Genomic DNA, 16,472 nt, shown 5'->3' on the forward strand with positions numbered 1-16,472 from the left:
AAAACTGGCATTGGTTTATGTAGCACAAGAAGCGGTTGCTGACCTCATCTCTACTTTCTTTTCTTTGGGTTCGTATTATAATTTATTTATCAGAGAACTGCATGAGATTCAATATTTGACACTCAATAGACACTTATGAAAAACACTCAATAGACACTTACACACTTGTTTCGCTTGCCACCACAAAAATAAGTTACATAGGACTTAAAAACTAAGTTATAACTTAAATTGTTTGGTGGCATACTATTTTAAGTTGTAACTAAAAAATTAATTTGGGTGCTATTTCATAAATTTATTTGTTTGGGTATTAGTACACAATGAAATAATTGAGGATTATTTCGTAGCGCCGAAAATTCACAACGCCCAATTTTGGGCGTTATGTCCCCAGGGGCGTTATGACCGGTCACCTACTAATAAAAGTAAAACTTCCTTCTTCATCGCCATTTGTTTGCCCATTCAAAACTGTAAGACTGAAATCATTACTTTCTACCTTTTGTATTTGTTACTGTTGTTGTAGCCACATTTTCATGTGGAGGTGGCAATCCTCGTCAAGCTCCTGTTGGTCAGCAAGCGCGTTCCGGTCCAATGGACCGATCACCGTGGGGGAAACAAGGTGGCCATTTAAAGGCGCCAATAATTCGCCTTGTCATATTGAGCATTACAGGCACTCAGTATTTGTGCACGAGCCAGTACCGCCCGGTCTCTCATTGAGACACTTCGCTTAGATTTAGATTTAGATTTATTTGTTCGTTTTCACATACAACAAGATAACAATGATCTTATAATTACTGTATGTGAGATATCAATGACATTTAACACAGTTCAACAGAGATTAGTAGTATATAAAGTAACATTTGTAATATATAATTAATTAACAAATAATTTTGACAATATAAACATTATTTAATTAAGACATTATCAATATTAAGATTATTTAAAGATTTTTCTGTAAAGCTTTTTTAAATGAATTTGCGTTGCAAATAGATTGTATTGACAAGGGTAGTGAGTTCCATAGGCGGATCGCATTTGTTAGATATTGCCATTGTGATATCAAAAGGCGATATCGAGGCATCACCAATAGTATCCTTCTGTTTGTTCTCCCAAACTGCAGCTTTTGGTACAGGTATTCTGGACATTTTTCATAAATGATTTTATGCAATAGTAACAGATTTTTTATATCTAGAAAATCGCCAAATTTCATATTGCATATGCTTTTTTCATAGGGTGAACAGCTCTCGTATCGATTTAGGCCATGAACATATCTTATTATTGCATTGTGAGCTGTCTCCAGTCGTCTAGTGCTCCTAGAGTCACATTTACTAAACAGTTCACTTCCACAGCAGAGCACAGGCAGTAAGTACGTTTTAGCCAAAAGGAGGCGAATGTGTTTTGGCGTAAACGATTGTGTTTGGTACAGTGTTCTTAGCATACCAAATATTTTTCCAGTAGTCGCAACTATGTGATCGGTCCATGTCAGTGAGTTATTGAAAGTTATACCAAGATTTTTAGCCTTTTCGACTAGCTGTATGTGTTGCTCACCAATTAATATATGTTCTTCAGTAATAATATTATGGTTGCGATTTGAAATTAAGATGCAGTTTGATTTTTTAGGGTTTATGTTAAGATAGTTGGCATGAGCCCAGTTGGAAATAATGCCCAAATCTTCATTTATTTTTAAAAAACCTTGACGTATTTCAGGTTTAGCAAAACTCAGATAGAGCTGGACATCATCAGCGTATATATGTATAGAGGAGTATCTGAGCCGTGGTGGTAGGTCATTTATGTACATCGAGAAAAGCAGTGGTCCCAAAATCGAACCCTGCGGTACACCCTTATTCAATTGAAGAGATTTGGACATTATATCCTTGATTACAACAGACTGAGTTCTTTGGCAGAGATAGTTTTTAACTAACAACACAGCAGATGCAGAAAAATTAAAATAGTGCTTCAGTTTCAAGCACAACAGCTCATGGTTAACACAGTCAAAAGCTTTTGAGTGATCCAACAGTACTAGGCAAGTAGCCAGTCCATCATCAATATTTGACCTAATATCTTCGGTAACATCGATTAAAGCAGTAACACAGCTGTGTCTTGGCCTAAAGCCAGACTGTTTGCTGGATAAGAGGCGATGCTCGTTTAAGTATGCGCTTATTTGCTTGTGAATTATCTTTTCAAAAGCTTTTGAGACGAAAGGCAGAATTGATATGGGACGATATTCATTTCCATTTTTCGATTTTGGCACAGGTATAACTTTTGAATGTTTCCATGTGGTCGGATATTTGCCAGTTGTTAGAATTGTGTTGAAGAAGTATGTGATATACGACAGTGTGTATGGTAAGGTGGATTTTATGAATTTTGGGTGTAGGTTATCCAAACCAACTGCATTTGATTTTATACTCATGCAACCCTCATAAACATCAATGGGCCGAATACATGCAAATTCAAAAGTTGTAAAGTCAGGAAATGCTGGTGTGTTTGATATGACATTTACTGGGTTTGTTTCTATATTATTATCTTCAAGATATGTTGTGCTGTTTAGGAAAGATGCGTTCAGTTCATCAGGATTTGCATCAATTTCAACTATAGGAGTGGACCCGACACTAATTTCTCGTATTGTTTTCCACTTTTTTTTGGAATCGGTAGCCTGGCGGAATTTGTTGGCGTAATAGCCAGCTTTTGCGCGATTAATTGTTTTATTTACATCAGTTCTGAGTGTTCGGTATTCTTCATGGAGCATTGGGCATTTAAAACGTTTCCATCGTCTGTAAGCCAAATCTCTCTTGTCAATTAATTTTTTAATTGACTCACTAAACCAACAGTTCTGAGCTTTTCGAGGACGTGGTGTGCAAATAGGTACGGTGCAGTCAAGAAGATACAATAGATTTTCACTAAGAAACGTTAACTGATCATCAGTAGAATAAATGTCATATATCTTACTCCAATCAATGTTGTGTATTTCAGAAGCAAGTGTATCATAATTTATTTTATTAAAGTTAAAATAACTTGTCTGTTTTTGTTCTGGTGTGTGCACAGCATCATATGTCAGAAATATTAGATCATGCTTAGAAAAACAGGGCATACTAAGCTGATCGTATAGTAGAACATTATCAGATTTTAAAACAAGAAATATGTCAATCAGGCTGTTCGAAGTTGTTGTATAGTGAGTTGGTATTGTAGTATTTACCCCATACAATCCCATGGAGTTAAACGACTCAATAAGTGTTTTTTCCTTTAAAAGGTTAGAATTGAGATCGCCGGCTATTATAACATCATCGTAGTGCACAGAAATATCAAGGATAGTGTCGAAAATATATTCATACGGTATATGACAATTTGGTCTATATGCACAACCCAATAGAATTTTACGGGTATTAATAACAAGCTCGACAAAGATTGATTCAATTTTCTCATTTTGTTCAGATTTAAAAATTACTTTGCAGGGTAAGTTATTCTTTACATATAACGCCACACCACCTCCAAGGGAGCTTCGATCATTTCTATATACATTATATCCTTCAACACTTATTATGCTGTCAGTAATAGAAGAATTAAACCAGGTTTCACTCACACATATTATGTCAACTCCAGACATTACGAAATTGTGCCGAAATTCATCTATTTTCCTCTTCAGGCTTTGTGCATTAATATGACAGATATTCAGGCCAGTTTTCTGTCTACAGAGTACTTTAATCATGTAATATGATCCGTTATTGGAACCCAAAGTACTATTGGTTAAAGACATTTATTAGAAGTGGCAACGCTTTCAATTTGAGAATTTGAAATGAAGGAGAATTTTGTAATGAATTCGTTAAAATATGTATTACTATTTTCGCTAATAAAAAAATTAAAAAATATGCAAAAGATTGGTTTGAAAAAAATATAGTTTGGAAAGACATTAAACAGTATCAATAGCATGACGAAAAAACTGGTCAAAATCTACCTCGTTTGCAATATGAATTGGCTCAGTGTTGGGGGCAGTCTTGGCATATATTAAGCCGCGAAAAGAGTAGATCGAGGTGATTTTTTTCTGTCTTTTCAATTTAATACCCGTTTGCAAGATTTTAAAATTCGTCGAAGTAAGATTTTCATTGATGTATACACATTGATTGGAATCAAAACCAATGTGATGTAAACATAATTGACCATTAAATTTTTTCCTGAACTGTGCCAGCATCTTTAAGATATAGTTTTTCACGAATGGCGTTAAAAGTTGAACAATTATAGTAGTATCAGGGCTATTGTTTCCTCTTTTACCTTTCAATCGATATACTGACTTATATGGAGGTGTTGCTACATTCAGTGCCTTACATATACAGTCAAAAATATGATCTAAATTCTCCGACGGGTAACAAGGAATGCCATTAACACGAAGATCGCATGATACCGCCAAGTTTTCTTGTTTTGCCAGATGGGCTCGAAGGTTTTTTATATCTTCTCTCATGCTAACTATTTCTGCACATTCAGTTTCAGCTTTCAGTAGTCGTTCATTTATTTCGTTTGACTTTGCCTCAATTCGTTGTATGTGTGTATCTACATAATTTAACAGCTTCAGTTCCACTTCTGCAAATCTCTTATTCATGGACGTATTCAATCTCTCTTCAGTTTCTTTAAGAGCTTCTTTGAACATCGTCCACTGCCTCTCAAAACGCACTTCCATTTCATGTATTATATCTCTTTCATATCGAGCCAGCTTAGGTGTTTTCGCTTTGCTCTCTGGATTTGACGAATCATCTCTCTCCCTCTTTGACGATCCCGTTAACTTAGCCACCAGCTCTTCTTCAAGCTGATTGTTGGCGTATGTAATGTCAGCCATCAGTTTCTCTTGAAACGATTCACTTAGCTGAGACATAATATTTTTGTTGTTGGCGTTGAGCACAGAATGTATTTTTCTTTTTTATGTATGTATGTGTGTACCGCACTGCACTGATTTTGTTTATTTCAATTGATTCAAAACCAAAATAAAATGTTTGCTTTTATCTGATAATATACAGGACAGTTTTTCTCAAAACAAACAGATATTGTGTCAGATACAATTTCACGTGGAAATAGACAAACAGTGATGAACTTTTGTTATATTTTATTGTAAATAACCAGAAAATTATTGGAGCAAAATGAAAACAGAACTGTCTCTCACAAGACACAAGGGCCAATGATACCGTTGATTTTCCGCGACTGCCGTTGCAGCTGCTCCGTATGGGGCATTCCTCTACCCGCATCCTGTGGACGTGCACGGTAGCTCGCAGCTAAGCTTCTCGTGGCAGCAATGAACACCACACAGATCGGACCTCAATGTTTCAGCCTGTATGGTGCTCATAGCTATCCCGTGCCGAGTGGTCACCCAAAAGAGTAGTGCTTAAATGCCCCCTTGCGGAGTGGCCTTCAATTCCACTTTCTCTTATCTTTTTCATAGGACCCACAATTTATCCAACTGTTCCTAAGCTGTTCCTAGTACCGGTACCGGTCTAATGATTTGATAATTAGCGTGTTGGCCGCACATTATTAAGAGCCCAATCGGCGTCAATGCATACCGCCAACGTTTACATCTTACAATAAATATTCTTCTATTTTGTACACAAACTCGTGCAGGGCGGTCCCCTATCATATACTGCTAATTTTCATGAATGTCCTACTCTTTATCAACTATATGCTCCATGGTTTTAAGTAGAAAGGACGTAAGACTTATAGGCCTTCGGTGCCACATAACTTACCTTGCCGGTCGCGGGTATAAACACCACCCTTGCCTCGTGCCAGGTCTTCGGACGCAAGTCCCAGGCACGCTGTGAAGATAGTGTGCAGGTGAGTCTCCAGGAAGTCCACCGCTCTCTGCAGTGATGCCGAAAATATTCCATCAGGTCCTGGTGACTGAAATGGTTAAAAGCTCTTCAGGACTTGCTCAACCATAAATTCCGCAATGATGAGCTCTCGATCAAATACTCTTCACATTTTTTGGAGCGCAATCGGACGTAAGGTCGACAAAATAAACGTTCTCATAGCAATCGACTTCTTAAGACTAAATTCCACATCCGATACGATTTGCGATCCGACGATTCAGGCCTGGCTGGATGGACGTATGGCCGATGTTTCTAAAGAGTGGCATGACCGACCGAATAGATAGCCTTCGATAGATCAATTTAATCACTAATTATCGAGTTTTAGCCGCTCTATTACTAACGAATAATAAAAACACCAATTTTCAAATAATTTTTGTTTAGTTGTAACTTATAGTTTATGCAAATCTTGTGTTAATATTACAGTTTTGTTATTTAAAATTGAATAGGTTTAAAACTGAAAAATGTAAAAATTATTATTACATTACGTTGGCAAACTAATTTTGTTTAAATAAAATCAGTCAGTATTACGTGTGTTTTTGTATTATATTCAATGTATTATTAATGATTATTACAACTCGTTCAAACCTTTTTTTAGTTTTTCTTCTCTCATTTTATTTGTTATAATTTATGTTGTTAAAAGTTTTTCATACGTTTTGTTTTTCTGGATGAGTGTGTGTTAAACGTGTATAAGTGTGTTTGGCTCGGAAGCATAAAGATTTGAGGAAAATATTGAATGGGTAGTTAATTATACAAAAACAAAAAAAAAATACGACTCTAAACCAAGTTTAAAACCATTTGGAATTAAAACTAAAAACAAAAATTATATTCAATGTGGCACTTAAATTAGGAAATATGTGTGGAACATTTCGCATATATAAATGTAGTTAAATACGGGGATTGGCTACTACGATTGAAGGTAGTAATACAAGTGAATTCAACCAAAATAAATGCAAAACAAAATAAGTTTTATTCGCCCATTACTCCTTGATTGGTGTTATTTATGGTATATTATTTTGTAAAATACGCTTCATAATAATTTTTTCTACATCTGCTTTGTTTGTTTTTTGTCTGTCTGTCTGCTGTTTATGAACCTAAGACAATAGAATGCAATTTATCTTCTTTTTTCTATTCTTGTTATTAATTATTATCGAATAAATTGGTTTTTTACGATTTAAGTGGAGTTAAAATCGTAGTGCTAGATTCAATTGTTTTTCAATTATGTTAATATCCGTAAAATGTTGTAGATTTGATTGATTTATACATATTCATGTTTTTATTTCAATTTCACAGTGTTTAAGTTTTACTGCCCCTGATCCACTTCCATTTGCTTGGAATCTGCCGACTTCCGTTCACTAGTACAAGATGTAGCCGTGGACTTTGGGATTTTTGGATTGGATTCCTTAGATTGATCTGAGGACTCTGCATTCGCTTTTTCAGCACCTGAAGGGTCGGCGGCATCGTCTTCCGCATCCTCGTCGTCTTCTTCTTCGATGAGTTTTCGTGCCAGTTTCACTGCCTCAAACTCTTTGTAATGCTCCTTTCTGCGTCGCTCAAATTCTAAACGGCGTGCTGAAAAAAAGATTTCATTTCAATGATGAATGTTTGGCGTAACGAATAAAGTCTATTTTGCAAGGAGGTATTGGTAGGTATTGTCAATCAGTCATAACGTCCTAGCAAAATAAAATAGACATTTTTTCTAAACAAAATACATTAATGCACTTCCAAAATGAACTTCTTCCATTCCAAAATCAAAGGAAGTATTGTAGAATAGTACTGAACAGAAAAGTTTTAAGCGTCTCGGTAACATAAATTATTGATACATCAAAATGATCCGCACCGGATTGACTCGATGGAATCCTCATCGACAAGGGCTGCCGCCTCAGTGTACGTGTTCGTCTTTTTTCGTCATGGGAGAGGCACATCCCGGAGTGCCTTCTCCGCAGACTTCTGGTCCGTGCCGGGATTGAAAAGAACCCCGGACACTGGTTCTGTTCGGTTTGCAAGAACCGCCTTCATCATCGGTCGGTGTCGGTGAGGTGTAACCGGTGCATGGAGTGGGTACATTTCCGATCTTGCTCTAGCCTCACTTCACTACGGGAGTATAGTCATACTGGCTATGTCGCAAGGTGCTGTACGAACATAGCCAACAGTGGGTCACAAGCGTCGTCGTCGGACTATGTGACCGACGGGGACCTCTCCCGTACGGCAATTTACGCAACGGCAGCATCCCAATCCAAATATTGCCAGGCCAGTGGCGGGAAGTGTATCGTTCTTGCAGTTAAACTGCAACGGACTTCGTGGCAAGGTCGATGAGATTGTGGACTTTATGAGTCGAAAGAGCATATTGGTCGCAGCGATCCAGGAGACAAAGCTGACAAACACCTGCAGCTTGCACAGTTGTCACGGTTACAATGTGCTACGTAAGGATCGCTCAAGGAATGGAGGTGGGGGATTGGCCTTCGTAATACACCATTCCATGCAATATAGACCTATCTCGCCTGCGCATGGCGCTAGTGACCCCTACATGGAATGCATGGGGATAGCAGTCAGGTCTGGTACTGCCGAGATAGAGCTATACAACGTGTACATACCGCCGGTTGGTAGCTGTGTCCCGATTAATGGCCAGGCTTACAACCCCGACATAAGTGGGTTGCTACCTGGTCATAATCGTCTGGTTCTAGGGGACTTTAATGCGCATCACACGTCATGGCATTCTCCCCTAGGTAACGACCAGCGTGGCATAGCTTTGGCAGAGCAGATTGAAAGCTCCACGTTTTCCACGGTGAATGAGGATGTCCCCACTAGGATTACGAGGAGGTGCAGCAGCTCGCCAGACATCTCCATTGCATCCCCTGATCTCCTGAGTGGCGTATCCTGGCAAGCCGTCATCTCTTTGGGGTCAGACCACCTCCCCATAATTCTCACCATCGACCGACAACCCGACTTCATAACCTCTGAGCGCCGGACGTTTATCAATCATAAGAAGGCCGATTGGACTGGCTTCAGAGAGTATACCAATTGCCGCTTCAGTGAACTGCCCCTCTGATGTGGTAGTGGCCGAGAGGAAATTCCGAGACATCATTAACGCAGCAGCCGCTCGCTTTATACCAGCCGGTCGAATACCCCAAGTGCGGCCCAATTTCCCGGCGCAAGCAGTGGTTCTCGCAGATGAGCGTGATGGGATTCGTGCTATGGGCCCCGCTAACCCCAGAATCAGCGAACTGAATCTGGAAATAAACAGGGTAGTCAACGAACATAAGCGGAATGTGTGGCTGGAACACTTGGAGCAATGTAACTTAGGCACCGGTGTAGACAAACTGTGGTCTACTGTTAAGTCACTCTCGAATCCCGGTAGACGGGATGACAGGACCTCAGTCACTTTTGGCGAATTAACCGTGACTGATCCGAAAAGATGCACCGGGTTGTTCAACCGTCAATTTATTGTGCATCCCGAGAGAGACAGGGCAAGGAGGAGAGCCATTCGCCGTATTCGTGGTCTCCGAGTCGATGAACAGCCATCACAATTTACCGTGGGCGAAGTAACGAATATCATCAGTGGTGCCAAATCATCTAAGGCGTTGGGCCCCGCCGGAATCTCTACATTAATGTTGAATAATCTGGATTCACCTGGAGTTGAGTACCTTACCACCGTCCTCAACCTGTCATTGATGACTCTTATAGTTCCCGATGTCTGGAAAATGGGCAGAGTGATCCCCGAAGTTTGGGGGAGTCGTACAGACCGATCTCCCTTCTCTCACCAGTGGCAAAGACGCTTGAGGCACTACTCCTCCCGAGCCTCGTAGGAGAATTTCCATTCGGCGAACATCAACATGGATTTCGAAGACTGCACAGCACACATGATCATGGCATCAGGCCTCCCACCCATTGATGACATCTGCGATAGTTTGAACGTCTACCTCTACGCGCTTGCCTCATATTTCGCTGCAAGAAATCTGAAAATATCCGCCACCAAATCTTCAGCCATATTGTTCACTACAAATACGCGTGAGGTGAATACTGAGCTGACTGTGATGGTCGGTGGAGAAATGTTTCCGACCATTAAGTGTCCCAAAATACTTCGCGTCACATTTGACAGCTCTTACACATTCTCCCTACATGCCACAGAAATCTGCGATAAAGTCAAAAGAAGAAACAAGGTCCTCAAGTCACTTGCTAGCAGCACTTGGGGTGCAGACAAAGAAACCTTGTTGACCACGTACAAAGCAATTGGCCGGTGCGTGATAAGTTATGCAGCGCCAGTGTGGTCTCGTCAAATTTGTGACACGAAGTGGAATAATATTCAGATCTGCCAGAATGCCGCCCTCCGAACTGCGACGAGCTGTCTCCTCAGTTCTCATGTGGACCACCTCCATCAGGAGACAAAGACCCTACCAGTACGAAGACATAACTACATGCTGTATATGCAATACCTTTTGGGCTGTTATCGCAGAAACCATCCAAATCATCATCTTTTGGATAGATATCCACCGCCCAGAAGCCTTAAGGTAGATCTACATGAACTAGAGCGTGAGGTTCAGCGCTACAAGAGAGAACCTCTAGATCAAGCGGCATATCAAGCAGGTCTAAACAACATTCATGCAGACACGGTAGCAGATGCGGTAATTGGGTACGGGGGAAAGTAGTCCTTGGAGAACGACCGCCACCCATTGCACCCGAAGAAATCGACCTCCCCCGCCAAACCAGAGTAGTTCTGGCTCAATTACGTTCCGGCAGATGCAGCCGCCTCAATTCCCACAGAGCTAGGATTGATGCTGACGTGCAAGACGTATGTCCCGATTGTAAACAGGGACCGCACGATACACGTCACCTGTTTAACTGCCCGGCCAGACCCGCTCGACCCAGATCCCTGTGGATGCACCCCATCTTAGTCCCAGAGTTCCTGGGTCTTGACACTCAAAAGAATCAAGCAGACGAAAGATAGAACACATTAAACTGCTACAACAACAACAACGACTGTAACAATGGAATCTTTCGAAGATAGTTGTCCTCTTAGAAACCCCTGGAATCCGGGAGAATTCGCAACAATGGGAGAGATCTGCAGACTTTCTAAAAGAGCGGCAGTTTATTGGGATATGTATTACACGCAACTCAATGAATACAAAACAAGTAAAAGCGTGCTATGTTCGGCCGGGCCCACCACCATGGATTCTGCTCAAAATGTATAAAAAATAAATTTTGTTGAAAGGCACAATTTGATTCTACATACCAAACTTCTAGCAAACCAGCAAAAATTAATGTTTCTAGGAACCGAACAAGGATAATCGAGAAACCGGTTTATATGGGAGCTATATCAGGTTATAGTCTTTTTTTGGACCGTATTTGACACAGTTGTTGGAAGTCGTAGCAGAACACCGCATGCAAAATTTCAGTAAAATCGGACAAACATTGTGGCTTCCAGGAGCTCAAGAAGTCAAATTGGGGGATCGGTTTCTATGGGAACTATGTCAGGTTACAGACCGATTTGGACCGTATTTGGCACAGTTGTTGGAAGTCAGAACAGAACACTACATGCAAAATTTCAGCCAAATCGGACATAAATGCGGATTCCAGGGACACAAGAAGTCAAATCGGGAAATCGGTTTATATGGGAGCTATATCAAATCTGAACCGATATGGCCCATTTGCAATCCCCAGCGACCTATATCAATAGTATCTGTACAAAACCTCAAACGGCTAATTTTACGCGTTCGACCGCTATCGTGATTTCGAGAGACGGACGGTCGGACTGGCATGGCTAGATCGACTCAGAACTCCGCGACGATCAAAAATATATATACTTTATGGAGTCTTAGATGAATATTTCGAGGTGCTACAAACGGAATGACTAGATAAATATTAGATTGAAAAGTTTTATTGAAGTGAAGTTTGAAAAAATAATTTCTCGAACATACAAATACATAAAATCATTGCCTAGTAACATAATAACAAAGAACGATACAAGTAGATATTAATTTGTTAAACATATACTTCAACACTTTCCCTTGTTTAATTAAATTATATTTAAACGAGTACACAAGTACTGTAAACGTGACTTTGGTAAAGGCTTGGTCATCATATCTGCGAGTTGATTTTCAGTTGAAACTTGAGTCGTTGACAATAAACCTTCTGTTACCTTTTCACGTACGAAGAAGTGTTTTAGATCAATGTGCTTTGTTCGTTTATGAAATTCTGGATTCTTTGATAGACGAATCGCAGCTGCATTGTCTATATTTATAATTGGAATGTCCTTATAATTTATTATGTCCTTGAAAAGTCGTGTAAGCCATATTACTTCTTTTGCGGCTTCACTTGCAGCTATAATTTCTGCTTCAGTTGTTGAAGTTGACACTGTTGGTTGTCGTTGACTCATCCAAGATAAAGCTCCACCTGCATAAGTTGCAACAACACCTGTTGTAGAACGTCCTGTAGTGACACATCCACCATAGTCAGCATCGCTGTAACATTCTAATAGCTTGGGTCCTTCTTTATTATAAGCTATTCCAACATCTTTGGAACCAGCTATATATCTGAATACTCGCTTGAGCTTTTGAATATCTTCACAAGTGTAGTTGTCAAGGTGTCTTGATAGATAACCGACACTATATGCCAAATCTGGTCTTGTTCCTAGCATCAAATACATCAGAGCACCTACAGCTTGTCTATAAGGAAACTCGATTCGTGCTTTCCCTGGTTTTGAAATGCATTTGACTGTATTTTCCATTGGTGTTGAAACTGGACGACACTCTGAGAAATTAAATCTTTCCAAAATTTTCTTGGCATAAGACTTTTGCGAGATTCTAATTTGATCATTGCTGTTTTCAATTTTTATACCAAGAAAGTATGAAGCTTCATTAGAAACGATCTTGAACTCTGATTTTAAACTGTTGAGAAAATGCTCAAGTTCTTCTTTGTCTGATGCAGCTACTAAACCATCATCGACATAGAGAGCAAGGATTAACTTTTTACCATCTTTCTCTCTTATAAACAAACAGCTATCTGCAGAGTTGGCCTTAAATCCATGTTTCTTTAAGAAATCTCCCATTCTTTTGTTCCAACATCTGGGTGCTTGCTTCAAACCATAGAGACTTCGTTTTAACAGACAAACTCTATTTGATCCATCGTTAAAACCTTCTGGCTGTTCCATGTACACGGTCTCGTTCAATTCACCGTATAAAAAGGCTGTAGACACATCAAATTGTGACAAATGTAGTCTTTCAGTTGCAGCAATACTTAGGACAGAGCGTATACTAGACATTCTTGCTACTGGACTGAAAGTTTCATCATAATCTTCACCTTCCTTTTGTTTAAATCCTTTTACAACCAGTCTTGCCTTGTACTTTTCAATGGTGCCATCTGATTTTGTCTTCACACGATATACCCATTTCGAGGGAAGTGCCTTTGCTCCATTAGGAAGATTCGTGAGTACCCAAGTTTTGTTCTCAAGCAATGAATTCATCTCTGATTTCATGGCTTGTATCCAATTGATTCTCTCTTCACTTTCAACAGCTTCTAAATATCTTGATGGAGGTTCGGTTTGACAAACAAAATCATGTGCCATCATCACCATCTCATCGCTGACACAATTTGATATAATTACAGTACGATTTCTTAAGCGTTTCACAATAGTATTATCGCACGTATCATCTAATTCATCTCTTCGACGCTTTTTACGTTGGATTTCTTCAAATCCTTCAAAGTCTTCTAAATCACTTGTCGAATCTTGATTTTCGTTGTCGCCATCTTGGAGTTCGGCATCTTGCTCTTCGAAATCCTCTATATCATTTGTGAAATCTTGATTTTCGTTGTGGCTTTCTAGCGGTTCGGCATCTTGCACCGCTTTCTCTTTAACTAATTCTTGTTGGTATTCATCTTGTTCTTCACCTTCGTGATTATATGGACCGATGCGTATTGATATTTCTTTCCCATTTTTTTTCTTGGATATTATTGGAATTCTTGTTGTTTTGCTCATTCACAACTTCATCTTCTTTAACTTCTTCATTAGCACAACCATTTATTTCTTCGGAAAATATCACATCTCTTGATATTTCTACTATATTTTGTTCTTTAATATAGACACGATATCTCTCATCGCCGTCATAACCAACAAGATAACCTACTATTGCCTTCTTGTCCATTTTCTTCCTACGCTGACGGGGAACATGAACATAGCATTTTGATCCAATAATTCTTAGGTGTTTAATTCTAGGTTTCTTGTCGCACCATAGCTCAAATGGACTTTTATCCTTTTCTGACGATTTTCCCGTTCGATTTAAAATATATATGGCTGATTTCACAAATTCGGCCCATAACGACAAAGGAAATTCAACATTCTTGTTTGAGTTCATGAATGTTCTTGCCATCTCTACAATGGTTCTATTTTCTCTCTCAGCACCACCGTTCTGTTGAGGTGTATATGGAGCGGTAAACCGTTGACTTACTCCATGTTTTGCCAGAATTTTCTTCACTTCTGCATTGTTGAATTCACCACCATTATCACTAAGCAATGTTTTAACTGTGTGTCCTTGAGATCTGGCATGTGCAAGCATTTTTATTAATGTATCCTTCACATCTGATTTGTTCTTCACAACATATCCATAACGAAATTTTGTGTAATCATCCTTATAAACGACAAGATATTTATATTCTCTAAATGAAGAGGGAAATGGTCCGCAAACATCTGTCGATATTAATTCTCCTGGAGCTTTTGCAGTCTCACGTCTTCCAAATGGTAAACTTGACAACTTACCAAAAACGCAAGGCTCACAGATTTCACTGTTGTTCTTTACTCGAATTCCCATCTCCTTTTCTAATCTCTCCTTTACATGCCGTTTATCTTGATGTCCCCATCTTTCATGGTATAATTGCAGTTTTGAATTTTCTACAGAGAATGAAACACACTGATTTGCAGACACGGGTCGAAAATCTATTCTGTATAAAGTTCCATTTGGCTCACGGTGTCCACATAAAATTATTTCTCCATTGAGATCTAGCTTGCACTTTTTTATTGTCGAATAAAACTTACTTGAGGGGTTTCTGTCATGTGAAGCCAATACAGAAAAAAGTTTCTTGATATACCAGGAACATACCAAACATCATACAACTCCACTGTCTTCTCAGCATTGTTTACTTTTGATAAAACTTGAATTGTTCCTTTTCCCATTGCACTTAAAGTCTCTTTACCAGCAGCTTGTATTGAATGTGGTTCTTTGAATGCTTCGTAGTCAATAAAAAATTCCTTCGCATTTGTTACGTGCCTTGTTGCACCATTATCAACCCACCAATCGCTGACAGATGTGCTCAAATTAACTTCATTTGACACCGAATGAAGAGCAACATTGGAGTGCGATGTATCCAATTGTTTTGACTTACTTGGCTTTCCATCAGCTATCCACTTTCTGCAGTCTTTAATCCAATGTCCCTTTTTCTTGCAATAGTGACAAATGTCATCTTTCTTGACATTTGCAAAATTCTTATTTTTCCGCTTCTCATTTAGAACCAATGCTTCTTGTTTCTCCGAAATCGTGTCTTCAGATTTCTTAAAATTTCTTTCAAATAAACAAAGTTGCATAAGAAGTTCATCTAACGACTTATCTTCATCTCGTGTGAGCATCATCCAACTGAATTTAAACATTTCAAATGATTTTGGCAATATGTGTAAAATCTTGCATATCAGGAGCAATTCTGGTAATTTTTTTTCTCCTTTTATTACCAAACCAGCATTGATTTCGTTCCATAAGCTCTTGAGCTTGGATATATGTGTAGAAACATCGCTTTCTGCCATCCATTCGAAAGAAAATAGCTCCGTGCACATCTTGAATAATTGATCTTTAGATGTCGCTTCAAATTGCTTATGTAGCGCTTGCCAGACATCACATGCAGACTCTTTAACTCTTCTGTTACTCCTTCTTCCAAGGGTTCCGGCTTTGTAATTCTATGCTCAACCACATCCAGATCTCCCTCGTAGAAATCTAGAAGATCCTTCACCTTCCGCTTCCAAATTGGCCAGTCCGACTCGACACATAACGGCTTTATGTTTTTGCAAAATTCCATTGTAATTTTCTTTTCTTGATACCTCTTTTTCACAAAATTAATTTCTCCAATATTCTTTTTTTTTTTTTTTTCTTTTCACAGACTTCAAAAATTTTCACAATAATTATTTTATTTTCTTCGAGCTTGCTGGGCTCATAACCTATTAGATTGAAAAGTTTTATTGAAGTGAAGTTTGAAAAAATAATTTCTCGAACATACAAATACATAAAATCATTGCCTAGTAACATAATAACAAAGAACGATACAAGTAGATATTAATTTGTTAAACATATACTTCAACAATAAATACCCCATCCTATGGTGGTGGGTATGAAAATGAACACAGGAAGGGGCATACCACGATAAAGAGTACGACATCCAGGGATGGCAAGCAGCATACATATGGGATATCGATGGAAACCGCCCTGCACGCGGTTATGAAATAGAAGAATCTATGGATGCCAAGATGTACACATTGGCGGCATGCATTGACATAGAGGGGCTTTTAACAAAACTGGGTGGACCAGGTCCTTAGAGATTGGATAAACCATATGCTAAGGCCCGGTGAATAAATTGTGGATGGCTCATAAGGATAAGGAAGAAGGTGGCAAA

General features: G+C 39.1%; 1 protein-coding gene across 3 annotated transcripts in view; it reads right to left on the reverse strand.

Moving 5' to 3' along the window:
• Window positions 1-6,355: 6,355 nt before the first annotated feature.
• The window catches only part of LOC106093160 (protein phosphatase inhibitor 2), a 48,008-nt gene continuing 37,891 nt past the window's right edge, over window positions 6,356-16,472 (reverse strand). For 2 of the 3 annotated variants that reach the window (XM_059360169.1, XM_059360175.1), the window contains exon 5: window positions 6,356-7,400. In XM_059360169.1, coding sequence (XP_059216152.1) covers window positions 7,132-7,400 — 269 coding nt within the window. In that variant the 3' untranslated portion in view covers window positions 6,356-7,131. Of the gene's footprint in view, window positions 7,401-11,629; window positions 14,749-16,472 lie in introns of those variants that run through there. The other variant, XR_001222645.2, reaches the window with a different exon arrangement.

The sequence above is a fragment of the Stomoxys calcitrans genome, chromosome 1 (genome assembly GCF_963082655.1).
Source record: "Stomoxys calcitrans chromosome 1, idStoCalc2.1, whole genome shotgun sequence".
Classification (NCBI taxonomy): Eukaryota; Metazoa; Arthropoda; class Insecta; order Diptera; family Muscidae; genus Stomoxys; species Stomoxys calcitrans.